Genomic DNA, 24066 nt, shown 5'->3' on the forward strand with positions numbered 1-24066 from the left:
AACAAGCATCAACTTGTCAAATTAGGGCTGGAATGGAGTGAGCTTGATTATTTTAACTTACGAGATGGAAATGTTGAAATAGAAATACTTGAAGCTCTTGAACCTCATCATGCTAAACTTATGTATAAAGAAGTACAGTGGTTTCGAGTTTCCAAGTTAGCTAGGGGACCCATCCTTCTCCAAATTGGTGGATATAGAGCTAAATGGTTTCAAGAAATGCAAATTGCTAACATCGTTTGGTCAATTGCACTCTCTCAAAAAGTTGGTCATAGAAGAAATGCATGAACTGGAGCATGTAGGCCATGAATTTTTTGGCAATGGGGTATTTCCATCATTACAAATATTGGTGTTGAAGCATTTGCCAAATTTGGAAGGGTGGTTTGATGTGAAAGAAAGTAATTTTCCACACCTTATTGGACTCGAAGTTCGGAACTGCCTAAAATTAAGAGAACTTCCCATCACGCCCCTCACTTTGGAAACTCTGAGAGTTTATGGATACCCAAAAATTCAAGAATGTGAGAATTTAACTAGAAAAGATTTAGAAGTTGGGCATTGCATTGAGATGATAATGTCGAAGTCTATGGGTTATTTAATCTCATTTCCTCTTTGAAGATTTTTGGTTTTCAAAGGATTGGATTGCTACCAAATGGATTTCACTAGAAGCATTTTATGTCACTAATTGTAAGAAAATCAAATCCCTACCCAAGGGTGCCAACAACAAGGAAGCAAAGAGTGGAGGATGATAAAAGTTCATCCCATATGTATATATGTGGCCATAGTAATGGGGAGGCAGATTTATGAAAACGAGTCCAGAAGTATCTTCAGGAGTTCTTCAAGGTATTGATTTTTCTTTACAAGTGTTGGCTGTTTTATCTGTGTAATTGTCAATAAATAAAAATAAACTTGTTTATGCTTTTAAAAGATATAATGTTCATTTATGTTGTTGAGCACTGCTTCAATTACCTAAATTGGCGTGTACCTTCTGGAAAGGTAATCACACATTCAGACTGGTCTGGGTTCGTCGGGCTTTGCTTATTCGCCAAGAAATTTGTATCAGTTTCCGAAGAAGACAAATAAATAACAGGCGAAAACTATAAAAACGCGAACCGAGAGTGCGGATTCTCGCTGAAAGGGAGGAAAGATGGGTTGGGTTTGGAGAGACGATGAGATGGACGAGCCTCGCGCGGGAATTTCTGATCGAGGTTTCGGGGACATTGGGGAGCTTGAAAGTTCAGATACGAGCTCTGACCACAGATGTTCCATGAAAAAGGTGGTCCAGTCGCGCTGCAAAGTGGAGGAGGTCGAGCCCGGGAAATTCGTCAACAAGTGTGAGAAGACTGAGAAGCTTCTCAGGAGGTGCGCCGGAAGGTACTTTCCTCTCGCTTTTTTTCTTTCTTTCTGTAAGGGATTGTTGGATTCGTGTGTACTGATCTGAATAGGTTTCTTTCATTGATTGGGTTGTTTATTTTCTTTAGACATCTTCAGTCGGTTGAGGTTGTGCTTGAGTACATAATTCGATTGATTGGATTTTAGTTGTATGTCGAAAATTATGCCCCTTTAGAGAGTTCCAGGGAAATTTCGTCTGTGAAATGCGGTGTTATGTCATATTCTTTTTCAACAGACTTGATTATCAATAAGGGGTAACGAATTATTCCACGTCGGGTAGTTTCAATCTTCTTTGCTAGCTGACGTTGTTGAGCTATCCCCCTTTAGTTGTGTTTTCATCATAATTTCAGCAATAAATCAAATCTATAGCACTGTACTCGATTAACGTTAACTCTTTCCCTGTGCTAGCTAGTGACATGGTTTGCAATAGGGAACTTCAATGTCAATAACAGTTCAAGCCTCTTGATTTAGAAAGAATTACTTGGTGTCTAGGAAGATTTTGATTGCATAGCGTTTTGGAGAATAATACGAGCATACTCAAGTTCTTGAAAGAAATGACCAAACTTATAAGTTCCTTTCCGTATGCAAGAGAGAATAAAAATTGTGCAAACTGCTCCCTTAACATGCTTTTATTTAACCTAATTATTTCTGATTTTTCCCTGAACCCTGCACTTAGATTATCTTCAGATGCCATGACGTAACAAAGAGATATGGTACTCAGACATCCAGAATTTCCGTCTCTCTTGCTACACGCTCTTCCTGCCTGGTCCCCATTGGATCTTTCTAGCTTTTTATCGAATGAAGAACTAACCTTTCAATGAACTTCTTGAAGGAGCCGCTGATAAAATCACCTTGCAACTTTTTTAACCAAGGGGCAACGTCAGCAAACTTCCAGGACATTTTGTAAAATATTTTAACAGAATGTCTTCTTTCTGGAAAATCATCTGCTCATCTCCTTCTCATTGTGCGATCTTATTTGAGCATCTGTATAGTCAAAGAATACTGATGACCTCTTCCATATGTTTGTGCCATGTGGTTTTATTTCTCTTGGTGTGTAGCTCCATAAGACCTGGATTCCTTCCTAGTTACTAGTTTCAGCATTGATGTTAGTGGACTTTCAATGGCATTTGGAGGAAAATAAAAATTCAGAATATGGTTAAATAACATAAAAAAGTAGGAGTCAAAACTTGGATGGCATTTTACCTTTTCTTTCCATTGCTAAATGATGGTTTGTTACATCTTTTGGCATGTGACTGTGACTTAAATTATTCAGTATTTAAGTACTACCATTTTGTTGAAAGAACAAAGACCTACTTTTTGGGTTTCTTTAATGAAGATCAGACACGAGAGCTTCTTTATGTTCATCTAAAACATGGTTTGAAGTTTAATGTCCATCCTGTGGATAATGGGTTTTCCACATTGAAGTTGGTTATTTGAGTCCTCTCAGGGACGTACTCTGCAACTCAGAAACAAACATTTTGCCTGTGTTTTTATTATCCAAGGTTTATTTGTGTATTATTTTTGGAGAATATAATTGGCTTGTAGTTATTACCTTCCCAAAGAGATGGCCAGACTATAAGTTCCTTGCCATATGAAAGAGAAACACAACACCCAAAAAAAGGAAGCGAAATTAGCAATGATGATACAATTGTTTCTTGATCTTTTCCATCCCACTGGTGATAGTTGAAATTGCTTCAGACTAAAGGTTTAGAGATATGGCATAGTGTAAAGTACAAATGGGTATATGATCTTAAGCTCTCTTGCTGTTATTTGTCCTCCTTTCTATGTTGCTAACTATGACCTAGATTATTTATTTTATTGATTCTAATGTTCTGTTAAAATAGCAGAAGCCCACTTCTTGAGATCATTCTCGAGATCAACCATGCAAGCTTTTTTATGGGCCAATTAGAGAATTAATAAGTTTAATTGTGCTTCCAACTTACTCTGTGGCCTTATTGTTGGTGACTATCATTTTATTATGTAGTAAGGATGTAAATCATTTAAAAAATATGGTCTCCATAAGGTTCTAACAATCTCAAAAGATCAAAACAGGATCATTTCTCAAACTGGGTGAAGCGTAGCCTAAGCGTATTTTTGTTTCAAGTAATCAAATTAAGAAACTTTTGACTGTACTTCTACGTTGGTTTGTTTATTATTGGTGGATGATGAATTGAACAAAAAATTGATTTACTCGTACAAAGTGGGTAGGAATAGCTTCCCATTTCCAGTGTTTATAGATATGTGTGTGTGTGTGTGTGTGTGTATTTGGAGTAACAATAAGATCTATAAGCATTGGATTTCCATATGCTGAAATGGTGGGTTGCTAAATGCTTTTCAGACCAGCTGAAGTGGTGGAGTCTATCACGGAGTACACAGAGGATGATATTACAGACAGCATGGTTAGAGGCTCTTTTGCATATAAATCCACTCCTAGCATGGATGGTTTCCCGTTTCCTGGGCTTCAAAATGATATAGAAGTTTTTGAGCACAACTTGTCTGGTGGCTTCAGTCGTTTCATGGAGGGTTTCATGGAGGCAGCTGATGAGATGAGAAACGGATTATTCCAAGCCTTCGGGATCCCCTCTATTTTCGAAAGGCAGTCTCCACATGATGGTCTGAGATCATCTGATGGGATATTTGGTAATGAAGCTCCTCCAAAACAGAAGGATGAATCTGATTATGCTGAATATGCTGGGAAGGTCCAGGATGTCTGAGGATTGTCATATTCTAAACAGAAGGATGAGTATCTTGTTTATGGTCAATATACTGGGAATGTTTAAGAAGTTTTGACAGCTTTCTTATTCTAATCAAATGTTGACAGTTCTTGTAGTAGACAAATGGTAAACCCCCTTTTGCAGCAGCCCTCATCAAACCTGGATATTTATATCTCCTGTGTACTGGACATGCACTACTAGGATAAAAACACTTGAAACCATCAGTGGTCTATGTGGTGCTCTATCCTTTGCAAGTGTTTTGTATAATAAGATGTTTTTTTTTTTTTTTTTACTTCTATAAATGTGAAGAGGCTGATAATCTTGACCAAATGCCATGAGTGAGAAGGTGATATTCCGTGTTTTTCTTTGATTTCTTCAGAGTGGACTATATGGATGATGGAATCCTCTTGTTGTGATCTGTTTTGTGCTGGGTCAATTACATCAGAATCATGAGCTATACTTCCTCTCTTCCCTCTCTTGAATGTGAATGGATGAGTTTTTATTCTTTTCTATTGAAGCAAGAGTTGAATGATTGGGGGGGGTGTACTGGGCACGTCGTCGTTTACAGAAAAAGCTTGAATTCGTCAATGCTCAGTTGTTAATGTTCAAGGAAGAGATTAATCGTCCTATTTTATGGCCAACAGCCAAATTTAAAGCCATCAACAACCTGTCAAATTGCAGAAAAAAAAATATATAAATTGGGTAGTTTTCTTCTGAAGTATTGTTATTTGTATTTTTAAATAATTTTTTAGACTACGCTAGGTTGAAAATTTCAATGGCTTTCCTCTCTCAGCAACCAGGGGCCATCTATACTCAGCCTGAGGCGATTCTGACTTCTTTTATTGATACACTCGGTCATTCATGGCTTACGGATTTTTTTTTTTTTTTACTCATTACTTGAAAAATAAAAGAGAGGGAGAAACGCGGCGAGACATGTGGGAAGGAAGAGGATCGTGGCCTTGAAATTTAACATCAGTTATAGTCGCCGGCGTGGGGGCGGCATGGCGGACAGCTCCTTAATTCCCGCATTCCCTCCATCCACAGACGGCTGCCAATCCCCCTTCCAAAGTCAATTCCGTCTTCTTCTCTCCATAATTGTCTCCATTTAAGCTTTATTTTATTGCTTAATTAAAACCCCACACTGTCGCTGCCATGCTCTCTCTCCCTCCTTTACGTTCTCCCAGATCTGGCTCTGGATGATTTGGACCCCATTGCAGTCCTGGTTTAAGCAATTCCTAATTAGAAATAGGGTTGCTTACAATTCGGAGAAGATGGTTGGTTCCGGTTCAATTGGTTAATTGACTGTTGAACTAAAATGATGTTGTATACGTAACTTTCAGCTTGGAAGAAGGGTGGGTCGGTCTGGTTCAATCGGTTCGCCCAGGGACCACGTTATAAATTATAAATAAAACTCATTAAAAAATATTTTATTAAAAAATATTTTTTTTAATATTTACTCTAGTTGCTCTTAAAAATCTCAACTTCCGAACCAACCGGCCGGTCGGGTCCGATTAGGACAACAATTGATTAGCGAATTAAGGTGATTAATTAAGAAGGGATACATAATTGAATAATTAGATTAATTAATGCGAGGTAGATGAGAGGTGGCGCTTCGGAATATCCGTCCAAACGCGTTTGTCGAGACAGCAACATAAAACGTCTCCCTCTCTCTCTCCCCCTCCCGCATAACCGAGGAACCTCCGGCCTTCTCCCTCTTCCTCTCCTCTCCTCTCTTTCTTTCTCGACAGCTAAATAATAACATATATGAATGTATGAAACTGGTCTCTTTCCGTCTTCCTCCTCCGACCTGGTAGACCTGCCGACCCTTTCTCCATCTTCTTCCCCCTCTTATTCCATTTTGTCCATTTCCCGTTGTTTTCTCTATTTCTGTCCCATCTATCGGCAGATCTTTCACGTTTTACCTTAAAGCGGCAGAGGGTATCGGAGTTCCTGGGTTCTCCCTTTTTTTTTTATTATTATAGGCGGGTACGCGATTTAAAAGATCGGGGGCAGGCTCTTTCTTTGAGTTTCCGCCTTTCCGGTGCTTGTTAATTTGTTCTTGTCAAGTTCACTATTTTCGGGATCTTGAATTTGGTTGTTTTTTGTTTTTAAATTTCGTTTTGTGCCTTTTTGCTTCTTAATTGTCCATTGAGGGAGAGGAGAGAATCGGAGAAGGGAGAACCATTGTTTTCCTTATTATCCCATACATTTATTGATCTTTGTTTTGTGGCACTCGTGTATTTTCATCTTTGAATGCTTTCGACAAGGCTAGATTTCGATGTCGATAACGGAGAAACAGCTTGGATGAATTTCAAAAGGTTAGCTGATGGGAAATACATGTGTCGGACCCAATCTTACGAGGAACGGATTCTTACAATCGGTTTCCGCTGCGGCAACAGGTCCATATCGACTTTGGCGCGCCCGCTCGCCGGACCAGATACTTGCACCTAATGGAGAAGCAACAGAGAACGCTGCCCCGGCGGATTCCACTGTGTCTCCCGTCAAGCAGGGGGAATCCTTCCCCGTGCAAGACAAACCTCCTGAACCCGTCAAAATGGCAGAACAGAAACCAGTGGAGTCCAAACCGGAGGAACCTGCTAAGCCCAAGAAGCCTCACCATGTTAAAAGAGCTTCAAGCGTCGGGCTGCAGATGGATTCTGTCTTGTTGAGGAAAACAGGAAACTTGAAGGAACTCTATAGCTTGGGCCGGAAGCTCGGGCAAGGGCAGTTCGGGATTACCTATCTTTGCATAGAGAAAGCGACTGGGAAAGAGTTTGCTTGCAAATCTATAGCGAAGAGGAAGTTGACCACGGAGGAGGATGTGGAGGATGTGAGGAGGGAGATTCAGATAATGCACCATTTGGCTGGTCACCCGAATGTTATTTCCATAATTGGGGCTTATGAGGATGCCGTTGCTGTTCATGTGGTGATGGAATTGTGCGCAGGTGGTGAGCTCTTTGATCGGATAATTCAGAGAGGACACTATTCCGAGAGAATGGCCGCTGAGCTTGCTCGGGTTATTGTGGGTGTGGTGGAAGCCTGCCATTCATTGGGAGTCATGCATCGTGACCTTAAGCCTGAAAATTTTCTCTTTGTCAACCAAATGGAGGAAGATCCTCTCAAAACACTCAAAACAATAGACTTTGGCTTGTCGATGTTCTTTAAGCCAGGTATATCTTTGAATCTTCCTTCTTTTATTGCTTTTCCATCAAGTATCGATGTATTCTTTCAATCCTTTTATCCGGACCGATTAACATTATTCTCTTCTCGATGCTCCGTGTGCATTTTTTTATGGTAGATAATTTGCTCCCAGAATGTGCTCATCCCCTAATCTTTCAAAATTGAGTTTTTCTTGTGCAACTACAGCCTTCTGTCTTGGCATAGTTTTGATGTCTGTTCTTTCCCTTGTTTCACAATTAGGTATCTGTCACTTTTCTAATCGGGGTGCTCTCCCTAGCGTTTATTGTTTGATGTTCATAGTAGTTCTTGTTCATGATGTAATATTGCCCTTATGTTGAGATTGAAGGCAGGAAAATAAATTGAATGAAAAAATTTATCAGATTGGCGAAGAGCAAAAGTTTAAATTTTTTATTTGTTTACAGGAGGCAGGTTTCTTACCCTGAAACTACTTGCAAAATAAATCTATGTCAGGGTGATGGTGCTGGCAGCCATTCTTTTGTTGATTGAAATGCCAATGCATTATATGTAAACCTTAACTGCTGAAGAAACCTACTATCCCTACCCTGAGTTGCAGTTCACATCAGAAGTTCTCACTTGATTCAATTGTGAAAAGTTGTATATGTTGGAATAGGTTTTTCTTGTGTCTGCTATTTTACATTCTCTGATGAACATTGTGTATCTTACATATTTTTAAAAGGGTTTTTACTGTAACTTGAGTTAATTTGTTGTAAACGAATAAGGGAACTAGCACTGCAAGTAGTGGAGATTACAGATTGATACTATATATTGGCATAAGCCATGAGGCTAAGGCTGTAAGCCTACATGACAGAGGCCATCCTTACTCTGCTCTTTTTATGTGCAAGACCTGCCCCAGCTCCAATATCTACTATTTTATTTTTTCTTGTAGAAGTTATTCTAGAAGTAAGTTAAATTGCTGCAGACTTGGATTATGAGTGTCATTAAATCTCTGCTGATTCATTTTTCAATGCTTGACATTAGACTTTCTCTAAGTAGCTTTAATCCCTTGCCCAAGAAATCTTTGGAGCCCTTAATAACTCATTGTGTCGTTCATACAAACAAAAAGGTTTTTAATTTTGCAATATCAGAAATTCATTTCATGTGACTTTGTTTAATGTATTTATATATTAATATTTTTTTAAAATTATTTAAAATAAATAAGATAAATATAATACTGTCATTGTTTCTTTAGTTTGTAAGTGAATAGATTATTGCGAAAATTTGGTCTTTAAGCGCCATCAAAATGAGAATAAGGTTTAGTAAAGTTCATTGAAGGTTTATCAGAAGTTGACACTTAGTACTATCATGATTGTTTAGTTCCTTAACTTTTAGACGTATTTTGACAGTTCACATTTTTTCAGGGGAAGTATTCACTGATGTAGTTGGAAGTCCATATTATGTTGCTCCGGAAGTGCTTAAAAAGCATTATGGTCCTGAAGCTGATGTTTGGAGTGCTGGTGTGATTATCTATATTCTTTTAAGTGGGGTCCCTCCATTTTGGGCAGGTAAGAGGTTCCTCATTCCTCAATTGATTTCTTCTTATATACTTCTACTAACTGAGAATCATGGCTTTGATGGCATCATATGATCCAGAAACTGAACAGGGCATATTTGAACAAGTATTAAATGGAGAGCTTGACTTTTCGCAAGATCCATGGCCTAGTATTTCAGAAAGTGCAAAAGATTTAGTCAGAAGAATGCTTGTAAGAGACCCTAAAAAGCGGTTGACTGCCCATGAAGTTCTCTGTGAGTTTTCTTTGTTATAGTGTGGTGTGTTTCTGAATTTTCAGTTTGATATTGTGATCACTGAGTTATGTATTTAAATTTTTGGGAAAATATTTTTCAATGTGAAACTATTGAAAAATAGTAAAATAAATTATTTAAGGAAGCTTTCATTTCTAGGCATTCATTAATAAAAATCTATCATCATTCAAGGTGTCCCACTAATGCTGAAGTGAATACTTGTCTTTAGCATTATGTAACAGATATAAGCGAAACACCCCAAAGTATTTCAACCAAATCAGCGTATCCCATAAAGGGCTTAAGTGATTTTTTTTTTTATTCTTTTGCACTTCGAGATGACTAAATGAGTTACATGATGAATTGTTGAAAATTGATCATTTTATTAGAATGGTACTTGGGTGAGATTTTGTTGTAAAAGAGTTGGTGAAACATTTCTAATTCTTCAGTTTGTGAGTAAAACACAAGTGGAATTTGTCATTCTTGCAGGCCATCCATGGGTCCAAGTTAACGGCGCTGCTCCTGATAAGCCTCTTGACTCTGCAGTTCTTAGTCGCTTGAAGCAATTTTCTGCTATGAACAAGCTCAAGAAAATGGCTCTAAAGGTAAGTTGTTTAGGTTGTATGGAACACCATGAGCTTGTTAAACTTTTGAAAGATCCTTGCCAGCATCATCTAAACATTAAATATACCTTTGGAGAACTTAGTGGCATAATTTTTTTTGTGTCAAATTTAAGTTTACTTAACATATAAAATTAATCAAAATATCTATAAAAGGTATGAAAACTTTCTCAACTGAATTTAATGACAACTGGGCTTGCTTATTGTTGAAAAAACAGAAATGGTGATTGAAGATACATTATCTAAACCAAAACAAAAAAAAATTGATGTTATCTTTTGTAGGTCATCGCTGAGAGCATGTCTGAAGAAGAAATTGCAGGGCTAAAAGAAATGTTCAAGATGATTGATGCTGACAATAGTGGTCAAATCACATGTGAAGAGCTCAATGCTGGTTTGAAAAGAGTTGGGGCAAATCTCAAGGAGGCCGAAATTTATGCACTAATGGAAGCGGTAAGCTCTTGTCCAGTTTACTTTTTCTGCAACAAGTATAGTGGTAGGTTAAGAAAAGATGCGGCATACTATTTTTCTTATGCTATAATGGTGAAAAATGATGCAAATATATGAAAAATGATCTCTCCAAGAGATTCTTCATAGTTGAATGTCAAGAGAATTAAATAGGTGTCTGCTTTGTAGAGTTACATCATTTGAGGGGCTTATGGTATTCGATTGTTTGACAATCCAATTGAAGGATGACAAGCAACTCTAATTGGACTAGTATTTTTTATTTTACTTTTCAGCTTTTTCATAGGAATGAATGTAATCTTAGTTTGGGGATTGAGGATTGGCTTCAAATATAATGAATACACGAATAGCTGATGATGAACCATTGAATTGAGTACTATATTCAAATGGTTTTCCTTTTACCCTCTAGATTAAGTAGCACACTAGTAACTGGAGTAGAACACCCCAAGTTATTTATGGAAGAATATTTAACTACTACAATAGTTTCCTTTGTGGCTGTTCCTTTTGCATATTATGTTCTTATTTGTTTCAATGCAAAAGATCATTTATCCTTTTACATATTGAACAATGAAAGCTGTGAATTTTGATCCTTGTTTGGCATGGAACAAAATTGCAGGCTGATATTGACAATAGTGGGACAATAGATTATGGGGAGTTCATTGCTGCAACTATGCATTTAAACAAGCTTGAGAGGGAGGACCATTTATTTGCAGCCTTTTCATATTTTGATAAAGATGGGAGTGGGTACATCACCTCGGATGAGCTCCAACAGGCTTGTGAAGAGTTTGGTATAGAAGACATCCAGCTCGAAGACATGATCCGAGAAGTTGATCAGGACAATGTTAGTACTCAGAGAGTGTTCTTGTTATTCTCACCTCTAAATGGTGTTTCCTCATTTACATGGGCTGAGCTCTTTTTTTTTTCTTCTGGTTTTTGACAGGATGGACGGATAGATTACAATGAGTTTACCGAGATGATGATGAAGGGGAATGCTGGTTTCGGCAAGAGGGTTGGGCAGCAGAACGAATTTGGAATTGGTTTTAGGGAAGAACTGAAGCTTGGTTAAAACAGTGGCTGTTAAGGTTTTCTTTCTTTTATTACAGAAATATTTTTTAGAGATTGAATTGCACACGAGTTTGTAAAGATCGGCTGGTGCTTATAGAAAAGCCAAAATACATGCCAATTTAGATTTGGGTAAATCCCTGCCATTGCCTGTGTCCATGAACCTGGTCATTGCATAGTTGGGTTCTCTTGTTTTTTATATGCCGAGGAGAATTACAGGTGGGTGAGAGAACCAAGGAGAAAAAGAAAAGGAAATAGCATAAGATGTAGATTGGGTGTGTAAAAACAAGAGAAAATTTGAAGAAATCAATTGAAATTATATCTATCTAGTGTATCTGAGATTCACCTAATGATTATCACCTATTATTATCATCTCATGGATCAATATCATAAAAGAGTCACCATATTACTATCATCCATAGAGGGAGAGGAGGTTGAATGTCTATTACCAAGGAAGTGGAAAACAAAATTACTAAGAAAATTGTTTTTTATTTACTAGTTTTCTTTTGTTCTAAAAAAATCCCTCAAATAAAATATTTACATTAACTGTGTTGAGGAAAAAGAGGAAGAGGGCATCGAGTGGATAGAAGGTTAAAGCCAAAGGAAACGTTTTTCGGCCTATCTTGGTTCGAGAACTTCGCTAGAAAATTGAATGATTTTCTTGGTAAAAATTTTCAGGTAGATATGTGTTTCTATGAAACAAAAGGGTACTAATGGTCTTTGGGAGTGTCTTTCCATCTAGAAAGGCATTTTCGACGTCTCCCAAAAAAGGTACTAACAAGGCCTTAGTTTGTGTATTATTTGCTTTTATTTATTTGTTTTTTCATAATTTGTTATTAGAATAATAAGAAATTTTAATTTCTTTATTAATTTTAATTTTGAAATTTTAATTTGAAAAAGATATCATAAACATAATATTATGAACAAGTAATCTTAATTATAAAAAATAAATAATAACATTAAAAATACATTAGACCTTTAAGAGTGTAAAATAAAACTAAATGATCTAAAAATATTTAAATCATTAATAATATAAATCTTGATAAATAAATTTATTATAACATTAAACGTTTGAAAATTTCAAACATTATACAGAAGGATACTAAGAAATTAGAATTTTAAAATTTTAATTAAATATTGTATTAATACATTATAAAACAATCAATAGTATCAAAATTATTTAAAATTACAAAATATGCTATACAAAAATGAGAAAACATCTTAGTCATTAAGACATGGAAGAAAACACACATTATTTGTATAGACATTGAAGAAACCATCTTTCCCATTGTAGATATAACAATTTAATTACAAAAGTTAGAACCCCAATTAACAGTCTATATTGTCAACATGAATCAAAAATCAAAATTGAAGGAACTTGATCACCAGTTAACCGATGCTCAAAGTCAAAATTTGCCACCTCAAAGCATTGAAATTTTGTTGAATAGTCAATTGTCAAAACTAGAGTTTTAGTCAAAATCTAGATCGATGGTTGATATTAAAGCCCAATAAACAATCAAAACAAAGTCAATTGTAGAGGGTCACATTCCTAAGCTTCACTTAATTAAAAGGACATGACACAAAATTGGAATGTAATGATGTAGGAGACAGGGTGCCCTCATTGAAAGAAGAAAAAGTATTTTCAAGTATTATTCTCACCTTGTATGTCCAGTTAGTCGAGGAGACAGGGTGAAAACATGGGGGAAAAAAGATATGATGTTTGAGCCACCCTCACCACACTATAAATAAACTAAAACTAGAGCTTTTGGAGGAAGGGACATTTTGTAGAGGAGAAATAGTTGGAGAAAACTACAAAATTTTTGCCACAACTTAGTCAAAATTTACTTGAAGCCATTATGGAGTTTGCATATACTTTGCACAACTCCATTATCCTTCCCAATGCTACAAACTTCAAGTAAGCCTGAAGCCTTGTCAAACTTTTGCAATAAAAGTAGCAACAAGTAATCATCTTTATTACCTACCATCTTTGGACTTGTTATTGCAATACAAACCAAATGTTTTTATTAAGCATAAAGAAGAGGTTAATGGTAACAAATAAACAACAATTGACCTGACAAGTCATTCAAGGTTCCAATCAAGTTCAGACATGAACATCGAATCCAAAGGACTAATCAAAGATTCCTCATACCACTCTAAATCTTATATTTTTTTTATTATTTGATTGCACTTCTTTGTGGACCAGATCCCTTTTGTATACCGATATTTACAAGTTATTTTTTTGCAAAATAATTTCACATATTATTGTAACTTTTTCTAGGATTTATTAACAAACAGGGAAATATAAAAGGCAACAAATCGAAAAGCAAAAATCAAAGAGAAATGCATGAAAAGACTATCCTCAAGTTCAGAAATAGAAAATCTTCCTAAAATAAAAATCAATAACTCTTTTAAGTTTTCAATGAATATAATATATTTGTGAATCTACATATAAGACTTCAACTTTAGCTTTTCGAAAGGTATATTATATCGTTTATCTTTATATATCACTATGTTAAACAAGAAAAAAATACTATAGTATGTTATCATGTGCCCTAATATTGTATTGTTAGCAAGACTCAGCTAAGTAATGCATGTTACGTTCTGATTCTAGTTAAATACTATGTGATTGTGTGTTAGATAGTATCTCATAAACCTAAGTAATATTATTTCACCCTAAAATTAACAATACAAACACCATATACAAATGTAGAACAATAGTATGTTATGTGGTAAAAATATACTATGTTATCCATTAGCAATATATTATGTCAATGATGGAAGCCGTTATTAGAAAGTACATGGTATCCACTTTGTATCCTTGAATTAGTCTATGAGATGATTAATGGATTTTGATTAAGAAGTCAAGAAATCTTATTTTTGGGGAAATAATCTATAAATCAGATCTCCCTGTAATCACTCTCTGTAAAATTTCTTATCTTCCTTTTTCCAAAGTTTTCTGCCAAATTAAAAGGAAATCAGGAATACTTTTGTTGTTTTATAATTTATGGGAAAAAAAGAAAGAAAAGAAATCATCCAAATGTTGTCGCTTCCATATAGAAAGGCATTATGGAGAATAAATGCAAAGCCCATATACTAAAACTATTGTTTGCCATTTCTAATGAGAAAAAGCCAGAGAATTTATAAGACAACGGATTCCAGGCACATTGATTAATTTTAGGGGGAAGTGACTAGAAAACAAAAATCAAAAAGAGCATTTAAAGGTCAACAACCAAAAACAAGAAGAAGGGAAAAAAGTAGGAACCATACCTGAAACAATAGGATCAGAACAACAATCACAACACAAGAGCCATGGAACTGCTATAGTAACATGGCACCCAATGACTGACAATTGAAGAAGTAGTAGCAAAACAAACCCAAAATCGAGGCAAATAATACACCATTGTTGAAACTCTGGAATTCAAAATAAACTCCAAAACTCGTCAAGAAAGAAAAAAAAAAGTTAAAAGCACTAGAAGGTTTATTACAGGAAATGTAAGTATTCTTGACAAAGAATGAAAGAAGGATTGTAAACATACTGAAAGAGAAAAAATTCTTAAGAATTGTTAATTTGCAAATGTAGAAACATTTAAAACAAAAATGCAAATATAGAAACCACAGCATGGACCTCAAGATCAACAACATAACCTTCTTGAAGAGAAATAGTAACGGAACCAGATGCTCCATCCGTGAATCTGACATCAACATATCTATCCTCGTAAGGTGACATAATACTGCTCCATTGCTCCTTTTGTATGGCCTTCCACTCATCATTTGCACAGTGACATAAGCCAAGAGAAATATTCCTGCAAAATTTCCCCACATTCAATTACAGATACCTAAAAAATGGTATTAGTAGAGTACATAAAACCAATTCAAAAGTACACTTACTGATGGAAGCAAACTGCAATTTTACTATGTAGCCTGCTAGGTATTACTGTTGATGGTTCCAATGTAACTCGAAATGAGCAAGACTACTATTCTTTCTTCCATATGACACCAAACCGCAAGCGGTTCTCAAGGAGAGAGTGGGAGGAATTAACTGAGCAATCAACAAGGAAAGTATATCAGTTCAACAAAAAAAAAAAAAAAAAATCAACAAGAAATGTATTGGTTGAGTGGATCTCATCTCTAGAGTTCGTTGATTGGGTCGTTGAAAATGTAGATCGAATGAATGTTGCTTCAGAAGTGTGTTGAGATGGCTCCCATTCTCGTTAAAGAATGTGTTATGTTATTTCTAATTTTGCAATATCAGATATTCATTTCATGTGACTTTTTTTAATGTATATATATATTAATAATTTTTCTTTTAATTCTTTTAAAATAAAAAAAAGGTAAATATAATACTTTCATTGTTTCTTTAGTTTGTAAGTCAATAAATTATTGTGAAAATCGGGCATTTGAGCACTATCAAAATTAGAATAAGGTTCAGCAAAGTTCATTGAAGGGGAGGTAGCAAAGTTTTATCAGAAGTTGACACTTAATACTATCATGATCATTTAGTTCCTTAACTTTTAAACATGTTCTGACAATTCACATTTTTTCAGGAGAAATATTCACTGATGTAGATGGTGTTAAAGTCCTAGGCAAGAGTACTTACCAGGAGGTCACCCATCCTAGAATTACTCTCGCCTAGGCTTGCTTAACTACGAAGTTATGAGTCAGATACCTAGCCAATACAACCCGAAAAGACTAACCGTTTAAGGTGCGGAAAGCCAAGTACCTAACTCAGACCACAAACTCTAACAAGAGTCGACGGAACCACTCTGACACCTACCCCCGCCCATTCTGGAGCCGCTTCTCACGGGATATGAACGCGGGCCGTGGTGTGCCTAATTCTGATACCATGTCAAAGTCCAAGGCAAGAGTACTTCCCAGGAGGTCACCCATCCTAGAATTACTCTCGCTCAGGCTCGCTTAACTACGAAGTTCTGAGTCAAATACCTAGCCAATATAACCCGAAAATACTAGCCGTTTAAGGTGCGGAAAGCCAAGTACCTAACTCAGACCACAAACTCTAACAAGAGTGGACGGGAACACTCTGACAGTTGGAAGTCCACATTATGTTGCTCCTAAAATGCTTAGAAAGTGTTATGGTCTTGAAGCTGATGTTTGGAGTGCTGGTGTGATTATCTATATTCTTCTAAGTAAGGTCCTCTATTTTGGCCAGGTAAGAGGCTCATCATTCCACAATTGATTTCTTTTTATATACTTCTACTAACTGAGAATCATGGCTTTGTTGACATCATATGATCCAAAAACTGAACATGACATATTTGAACAAGTATTAAATGGAGAGTTTCACTTTTCGCAAGATTCATGGCCTAGTATTTTAGAGAGTGCAAAAGATTTAGTAAGAAGAATGCTTGTAAGAGACCATAAAAAGTGGTTGGCTGCACATAAAGTTATCTTTGAGTTATCTTTGAGTTTTCTTTATTAGATTGTGGTGTGTTTTTATTTTTTTAGTTTGATATTGTGATCACAAGTTATGTATTTATTTTTTGGGAAAATATTTTTCAGAGAGAAATTTTTGAAAAAATAGTAAAAAATTAAATATTTAAGGAAGTTTGCATTTTAGACATTCATTAATAAAAATCTATCATTATTTCTAAGAAAATTTTTAAGCAAACTAATGTTGAAGTGAATATCTATCTTTAGCATTATGTAACAGCTATAAGCAGTCATAGAAACAACCCCAAGTATTTCAACCAAATCAGCCAATACCATAAAGAGCATAAGTGATGTATTATTTTTTGTTATTATTATTATTATTAGTTTTCACTTCAAGATGACTAAATGAGTTACATGATGAATTGTTGAAAATTGATATTTTTACTGAATGGTACTAGGATGAGATTTTGTTGTAAAATAGTTGGTGGAACATCTCTAATCCTTTAGTTTGTGAATAAAACACAAGTGGGCTTTGTGATTCTTGTAGACTATCCATGGGTCCAAGTTAATGGTGTAGCTCCTTATAAGCCTTTTGACTTTGCAGCTCTTAGTCGCTTGAAGCAATTTTCTGCTATGAACAAGCTCAAGAAAATGGCTCTAAGGGTAAGTTGTTTAGGTAGTATGGAGCACCATGAGCTTGTTAAACTTTTGAAAGATCCTTGCCAACATCATTAAAACATTAAATATACCTTTAGAGAACTTAGTAGCATAATTTTTTTTTAGTCAAATCTAAGTTTACTTAACATATATAATAATCAAAATATCTATAAAGGGTATGAAAAGTTCTTAAATGGCTTATTGTTGAAAAAACAGAAATGGTGATTGAAGATATATTATATAAACTAAACCAAAACAAAAAATTGATGTTATCTTTGTAGGTCATCACTAGAGCATGTTTGAAAAAGAAATTGCATGGCTAAAAGAAATGTTCAAGATGATTGATGCAGAGCATGTTTGAAAAAGAAATTGCATGGCTAAAAGAAATGTTCAAGATGATTGATGCTAACAATAGTGGTCAAATCAGATGTGAAGAACTAAATGTTGATTTGAAAAGAGTTGGGGCAAATCTCAAGGAGTTTGAAATTTATGCATTAATGGAAGTGGTAAGCTCTTGTATAGTTTTACTTTTTACTTAAAAGGGCATACTATTTTTGTTATGCTATTATGGTGAAAAATTATGCAAATATATGAAAATAAAAAGATTTATCCATGATATTCTTGTAGTTGAATGTCAAGAGAATTAAATAGGTGTTTGTTTTGCAAAGTTACATCATTTGTGGGCTTTTGGTATTCGATTGTTTGACAATTCAATTGAAGGATGACAAGCAACTCCAATTGGACTAGTATTTTATTTTATTTTATTTCTCTACTTTTGCAGATGAATGAATGTAATCTTAATTTGGGGATTTAGTATTGGCTCAAAATAGGGGTGGCATCGAGCCAAGCCGAGCCCGAACCTGCCTATATTCGAGCCGAGGTTGATTTAAATATTTCAAACTCGAGCTCGAGTCGACCCCAGCCTCGAGCCTAAAATTGTTATCGAGCTCAAACCCAATAATTTTAACCAAGTTCGAGCTCCAACATACATTTAAAACTTTTCGAAAAATACATGTCAAATAAATTGTATATAAAATTATGCACACATTTTACATAAAATTAGGCATGACCTCTACTTAAAATTGGGCACAACCTATGTGCATAATACCTGCATAACCACATTATCTACTTTAGTTGAAAAATAGCATCTATAAATATTAATAGATTAATATTACCCTAAAAAAGCAAATTTCTCATCTCCCATCCATTTTATATTAAATATGAAATATTTTAACACATTTGGTTTAAATATGAAATACGACTAGATGGGAGAGTCGATTTGCTAATCTGCGAGGAAGATAACCACTACAAGCTAATGTTAAATACTCTTCAGACGTGGCCCACCCAACCCAGTGTATAGTTAATGGGTCTTATGACCTCGTTAAAAACATAGCCATGAGTCGATTGTTTCATTGGGAGTAAGTTTCATTTCTTCGGCTTCTTCGGAGATTTTACCCCTCACACCTCACTCTTCTCAAACCTCCAACAGTTTGGGTTTCTTTCACCTCGTCTTTGCGATCCGCAATGGCCGCAATGAGAAATTCGAAATTCGTATCAGTTCAAACATGTAAGTTCAATTCTTCGCTTCTCCTCTTTCTGAATTTGCATTCTTCTGGAATTGTACGAGTGCATCCTCTACTCTTTGTTCTGAATTTTTTTTGACTTCTCTTGTTCTGCTTGTGATATCGTCTCTCACCGCTTCTTTTCTCCACGGGTCTAACTGCTTCTGGTTTTTGTCCACGTCATCTTCTTCTTCTCCCAATTCTTCTTCACGATTGACATCCACGGTAGCCCTTTTGCTAATTGGTGAATTTTGTCTCAAGTGCCACTTCTCTCCTTTTGTTCTTCCCTTCGGCTGATTGAAAATTACATACGAGGCAGCGACCATAGTATTTGTTCTTTGGTGACGGTAGACGAGGGGAGGAAGAAATCGGAGGAAGAAAGTTGCAGACCATTTGTCATTTTTGCAAGCCATCCATGGGTCCAAGTTAACGGTGTAACTCCTTATAAGCACTTTGTACTTCTTAGTTGCTTGAAGCAATTTTCTGTTATGAACAAGCTAAAAAAATGGTTCTAAGGGTAATTTGTTTTGGTAGTATGGAGCACCAAGAGCTTATTAAACTTTTGAAACATTCTTGCCAACATCATCAAAACAATAAATATACCTTTGGAGAACATAGTAGCATAATTTTGTTTTGTGTCAAATCTAAGTTTACTTAACATATATAATAATCAAAATATCTATAAAAGATATGAAAAGTTTCTCAACTGGCTTATTGTTGAAAAAACAGAAATGGTGATTGAAGATACGTTATCTAAACCAAAACAAAAAAAATTGATGTTATCTTTTGTAGGTCATCATTGGGAGCATGCCTTAAAAAGAAATTACAGGGCTAAAAGAACTGGTCAAGATGATTGATACTGACAATAGTGGGCAAAACACATTTGAAGAACTTAACACTGGTTTGAAAAGAGTTGGGGAAAATCTCAAGGAGTCAGAATTTTAGGCACTAACGGAAGCAGTAAGTTCTTGTCTAGTTTTGTTTTTCCATCACAAATACATTATTTTTGTTATGCTATTATGGTGAAAAATGATGCAAATATATGAAAAAGATCTCCTCTGGAGATTCTTTGTAGTTAAATGTCAAGATAATTAAATAGGTGTCTACTTTGCAGAGTTACATCCTTAATTTTTGGATTGAGGATTGGCTTCAAATATAATGAACACACAAAGAGTTGATGATGAACCATTGAATTGAGTATTATTACATATTAGTAGATGCGGTAGAGCTCCCCAAATTATTTATGGAAGAATATTTAACTACTACAATAGTTTTCTTTGTGGTTGTTCTTGTTGCATATCATATTCTTATTTGTTTCAATGCAAAAGATCATTTGTCCTTTGACATATTGAATAATGAAAAACTACGAATTATGCTGCTTGTTTGGCATGGAACGAATTTGCAAATAGTGGGACTGTAGATTATGGGGCGTTCATTGCTACAAATACGCATTTAAACAAGCTTGAGAGGGAGGACCATTTATTTGCAGAGTCCTCATATTTTGATAAAGATGGGAGTGGGTACATCACCCTAGATAAGTTCCAACAAGCTTGTGAAGAGTTTGGTATAGAAGACATCCATCTCGAAGACATAATCCGGGAAGTCGATTAGGACAATTTAAGTACGGATAGTGTTCTCGTTATTCTAACCTCTAAATAGTGTTTCCTCATTTACATGGGTTGGTCTTTTTCTAGCTTTTGGCCGGATTGGGTACATCACCCTAGATAGATTACAACAAGCTTGCCGAGATGATGATGAAGGGAAATGCTGATTTCGCCAAGAGGATTGGGGCAGCAGAACGAATTCGGATTTGGTTTTATGGAAACACTGAAGCTTGGTTAAAAAAGTGGTTGTGAAGATTTTCTTTTTTTGTTACATAATTATTTTTTCAAGATTGAATTGCACACGAGTTTATAAAGATCAGTTGGTGCTTGTAGAAAAACCAAAATACATGCCAATTTATATTTGGGTAAATCCATGCCATTGTCTGTGTCCTTCAACCTAATTACTATATAGTTGGGTTCTCCTTTTAAGCTGTTTATATAAGCTTAGGAGAATTACAGGTGGGAGAGAGCAAGTCAATTAGAGAGCCAGGGAGAAAAAGCAAAGGAAATAGCTTAAGATGTCGATTGGGTATGCAAAAATAAGAGAAGAACTAAGAAGTCAATTGAAATTATATCTATCTGTGTATTTGAGATTCACCTAATGATTATCACCTATTATTATCTTCTCATGGATCAATAGCATAAATGAATCGCTTATGGATGGACATAAGGTTGAATGTCAATTGCAGATATTTTTTTTAGATTATTTAAGTTTTTAGTAAGGAATAGGAAAACAAAATTACTAAGAAATAGTTATTTATTTACTAGTTTTATATTGAACTTTAAAAATTCCCTTGAATACTTCTCTTAACTGTGTTGAAAATTGCTTCTTGAGCGGAGGAAGAAGATGAAGAGGGCATCAAATGCATTGAAAGTTGAAGTCAAGGACACGTGTTTTTCGCCCTATCTTGGTTGGAAAACCTTGGCTAGAAAATTGTATGATTTTCTTGGTAAAAAAATTCAAGTAGATATGTGTTTTAGGAAATAAGAAAGCATTAATGATCCTTGAGAGTGTATTTATATCTAGAAAGGCATTTTTGACATGTCTCGGAAAAGGTACTAATAGGGCCTTAGTTTGTGAAATATTTACTTTCTTTATTTTTTTCATGGTCTCTTATTAAAATAGTAATGAAAATAATTTTATTTATTAATTTTAGTTTTTAATTATAATTTAAAAATATATCGTAAACATAATATTATGAACAAGTAATCTTAGTTATAAAAAACAAATAATAATAAAAAAAATCCATAGGCCTTTAAGAGTGGAAAATAAACTAAATGATCTAAAATATTAAAATTATTAATAATATAAATCTTGATAATTAAATTTATTATAACATTAAACGGTTGAAATATTCAATCATTATAAAAAAAAGATACTAAGAAAAAGATAGAGATCGATGTTATGTTGTTAATTATTAAAAAGAATGCTTTCATTAATTTTAAAATAACTATATACATATCAATATAAAAAATGTAGAAAAATCGATTTATCACTCAAGCAATATAAAAGTCATAGACAATTAGAATTTTAAATGTTAAATAGATATTGTATTATTATATTATAAAACAATCAATAGTATCAAAATTATTTAAATTACTAAATGTGCTATACAAAAATGAGGAAACATCTTATTCGTTAAGACATGGAAGAAAACATATTTCCTACAGTTGGTATAACAATTTAATAACCAAAGTTAAAACCTCATTAACATCTAGATTGTCAACATGAATCAAATACCAAAATGGAAGAACCATGATCACTAGTTGACCAATATTCAAAGTTAAAATTTGTGGCGATCAAACCACTGAAATTTTGTTGAATAGTTGTCGATTGTCAAATTAGAGTTTTAGTCAGAATTTAGATCGATGGTTGATATTAAAGCCCAAAAAAATCAAGATGAAGTCAATTGTATATGGTCACGTTAAAATTGAATTATAAGATAATGACTCCTAAGCTCCACTTAATTAAAAGGACATGGCACATCAATGGATGTAGTGATGCACGAAAACTCCACCTAAAGGAAAAAGGTGAACACTATTTCAAAATGAATAAGATTGAAATATTGTGCCCTCATAGAAAGAAGAAAACGTATTATTCAGTGAGTAAGGAGACAGGGAGAAAACATCGGGAAAAAAGGCTAGGCCACCTTGACCATACTATAAATAAAGATCCCTATAAACTGAAACTAGACATTTTGGAGGAAGGGGCATTTTGTAGAGGAGAAATAGTTAGAGAAACCTACAAAAATTTTGACCTTGAAGCCATTGTGGAGTTTGTAAACACTTTGCCACAACTTCATTATCCTTCTCAATGCTACAAACTTCAATTAAGCTTGAACCATTGTCAAACTTTGCAATAAAAGTAGCAACAAGCAATCATCTTCATTATTACTTTTCTACCATCTTTGGACTTGTTATTGTAATACAAGACCATTTTTTTTATTAAATATCAAGTAGAGGTTAGTTGTAAAATTGAAGTTAGTCAACAAAGAGAGACTACAATTCACCTGACAAATCATTCAAGGCTCCAATCACATGAAGATTGAATCAAATGACTAATCGAAGATAGAACCTCATACCACTTGAAATCTTGTAACTTTTTTTTATTATTTGATTGCACTTCTTTGTGGACCAGGTCCCTTGTATATCATATTTACAAGTTATTTTTTTTTGCAAAATAATTTCACATGTTCTTATCACTTTTTTTAGGATTTATTAACGAATAGGAAAAAATATAAAAGGTAACAAATTGAAAAGAAAATATGAAAGAGAAATGCATGAAAAGACTGTCCTTAAGTTCACAAATAGAAAATCTTCATGAATTTTTTTTTGTAATAGAAATTAATAACTCTTTTAAGTTTTAAATGAATAATATATGTTAGTGAATCTACGTATAAGACTTCAAATTTAGCTTTTTGAAAGGTATATTATATCGTTTATCTTTAAATAACACTATGTTAAACAAGAAAAATAATACTATAGTATGTTATTAAGTGCCCTTATATTGTATTGTCATCAAGACTCAACTAAGTAATGTATGTTATGTTTCGATTCTAGTTAAACACTACGTGTATAAACCTAAGTATCGTTATTTCATCCTTAAAATTAACAGTACAAACACCATGTACAAATGTAGAACAATAGTATGTTATGTGGTAATAATATACTATGTTATCCATTAGTAACATATTATGTTATTTAGTAATCAATGTTAGGCTCTCATTCTCGTTAAAGATTGTGTTATGGATATTGGTTAGTAACTTAAAAAAGTAATACTATGTTTGTTCTAAATTTAGCAATACATTTTTTATTCGTTCATGCACCATGTGTAAATAAAGAACAATTTTATGTTAAATAGTAATAATATACTATGTTTGCCTTTAGCAAAATGTTGTCTTGTAACCAATCCGGTTTGGTGCTAATGTTGATTTTTTTTTAGTTTCATAAATAAAGACTAAATAATCATAATATTGTAAAAAAATTTAAACAAACCATTCTAAAAATAAAAATAAAAACTCGGAAACGAGAAACCTGATCTCAAACTCGAGAAAAAACTAAATCGATAGGCGACTATTTTAGTCTTTCATATTCATGCTTTGACGAAGCAGCTCCATAGTAATAAAATTACATCTTATGTGGGCGTTTATGCAATTAGAACCAAAAAGAACAA

General features: G+C 34.5%; 2 protein-coding genes and 1 pseudogene across 2 annotated transcripts; all 3 read left to right on the top strand.

The window, feature by feature from the left end:
- The first annotated feature begins 999 nt into the window (after positions 1-999).
- LOC137948363 (fra a 1-associated protein) lies at positions 1000-4392 on the top strand. The gene is made up of 2 exons (XM_068794441.1): positions 1000-1368; positions 3725-4392. The coding sequence occupies exons 1-2, from the start codon at positions 1142-1144 to the stop codon at positions 4098-4100; spliced, it is 603 nt and encodes a 200-aa protein (XP_068650542.1). The 5' UTR covers positions 1000-1141; the 3' UTR covers positions 4101-4392.
- Positions 4393-5734: 1342 nt separating this feature from the next.
- Positions 5735-11381, top strand: LOC137948362 (calcium-dependent protein kinase 1-like). The gene is made up of 7 exons (XM_068794440.1): positions 5735-7270; positions 8660-8803; positions 8892-9044; positions 9528-9643; positions 9941-10108; positions 10737-10961; positions 11061-11381. Exons 1-7 carry the CDS (start codon positions 6427-6429, stop codon positions 11184-11186), a joined length of 1776 nt encoding a protein of 591 aa, XP_068650541.1. The 5' UTR covers positions 5735-6426; the 3' UTR covers positions 11187-11381.
- A 4608-nt stretch (positions 11382-15989) lies between these two features.
- LOC137948382 (calcium-dependent protein kinase 1-like) lies at positions 15990-20448 on the top strand (annotated as a pseudogene).
- The last annotated feature ends 3618 nt before the right edge of the window (positions 20449-24066 follow it).

Source organism: Aristolochia californica, unplaced genomic scaffold (genome assembly GCF_029961685.1).
Source record: "Aristolochia californica isolate CCGP_79_NKW_82.1479 unplaced genomic scaffold, dmAriCali1.0.hap1 SCAF_13, whole genome shotgun sequence".
NCBI classification, from domain to species: domain Eukaryota; kingdom Viridiplantae; phylum Streptophyta; class Magnoliopsida; order Piperales; family Aristolochiaceae; genus Aristolochia; species Aristolochia californica.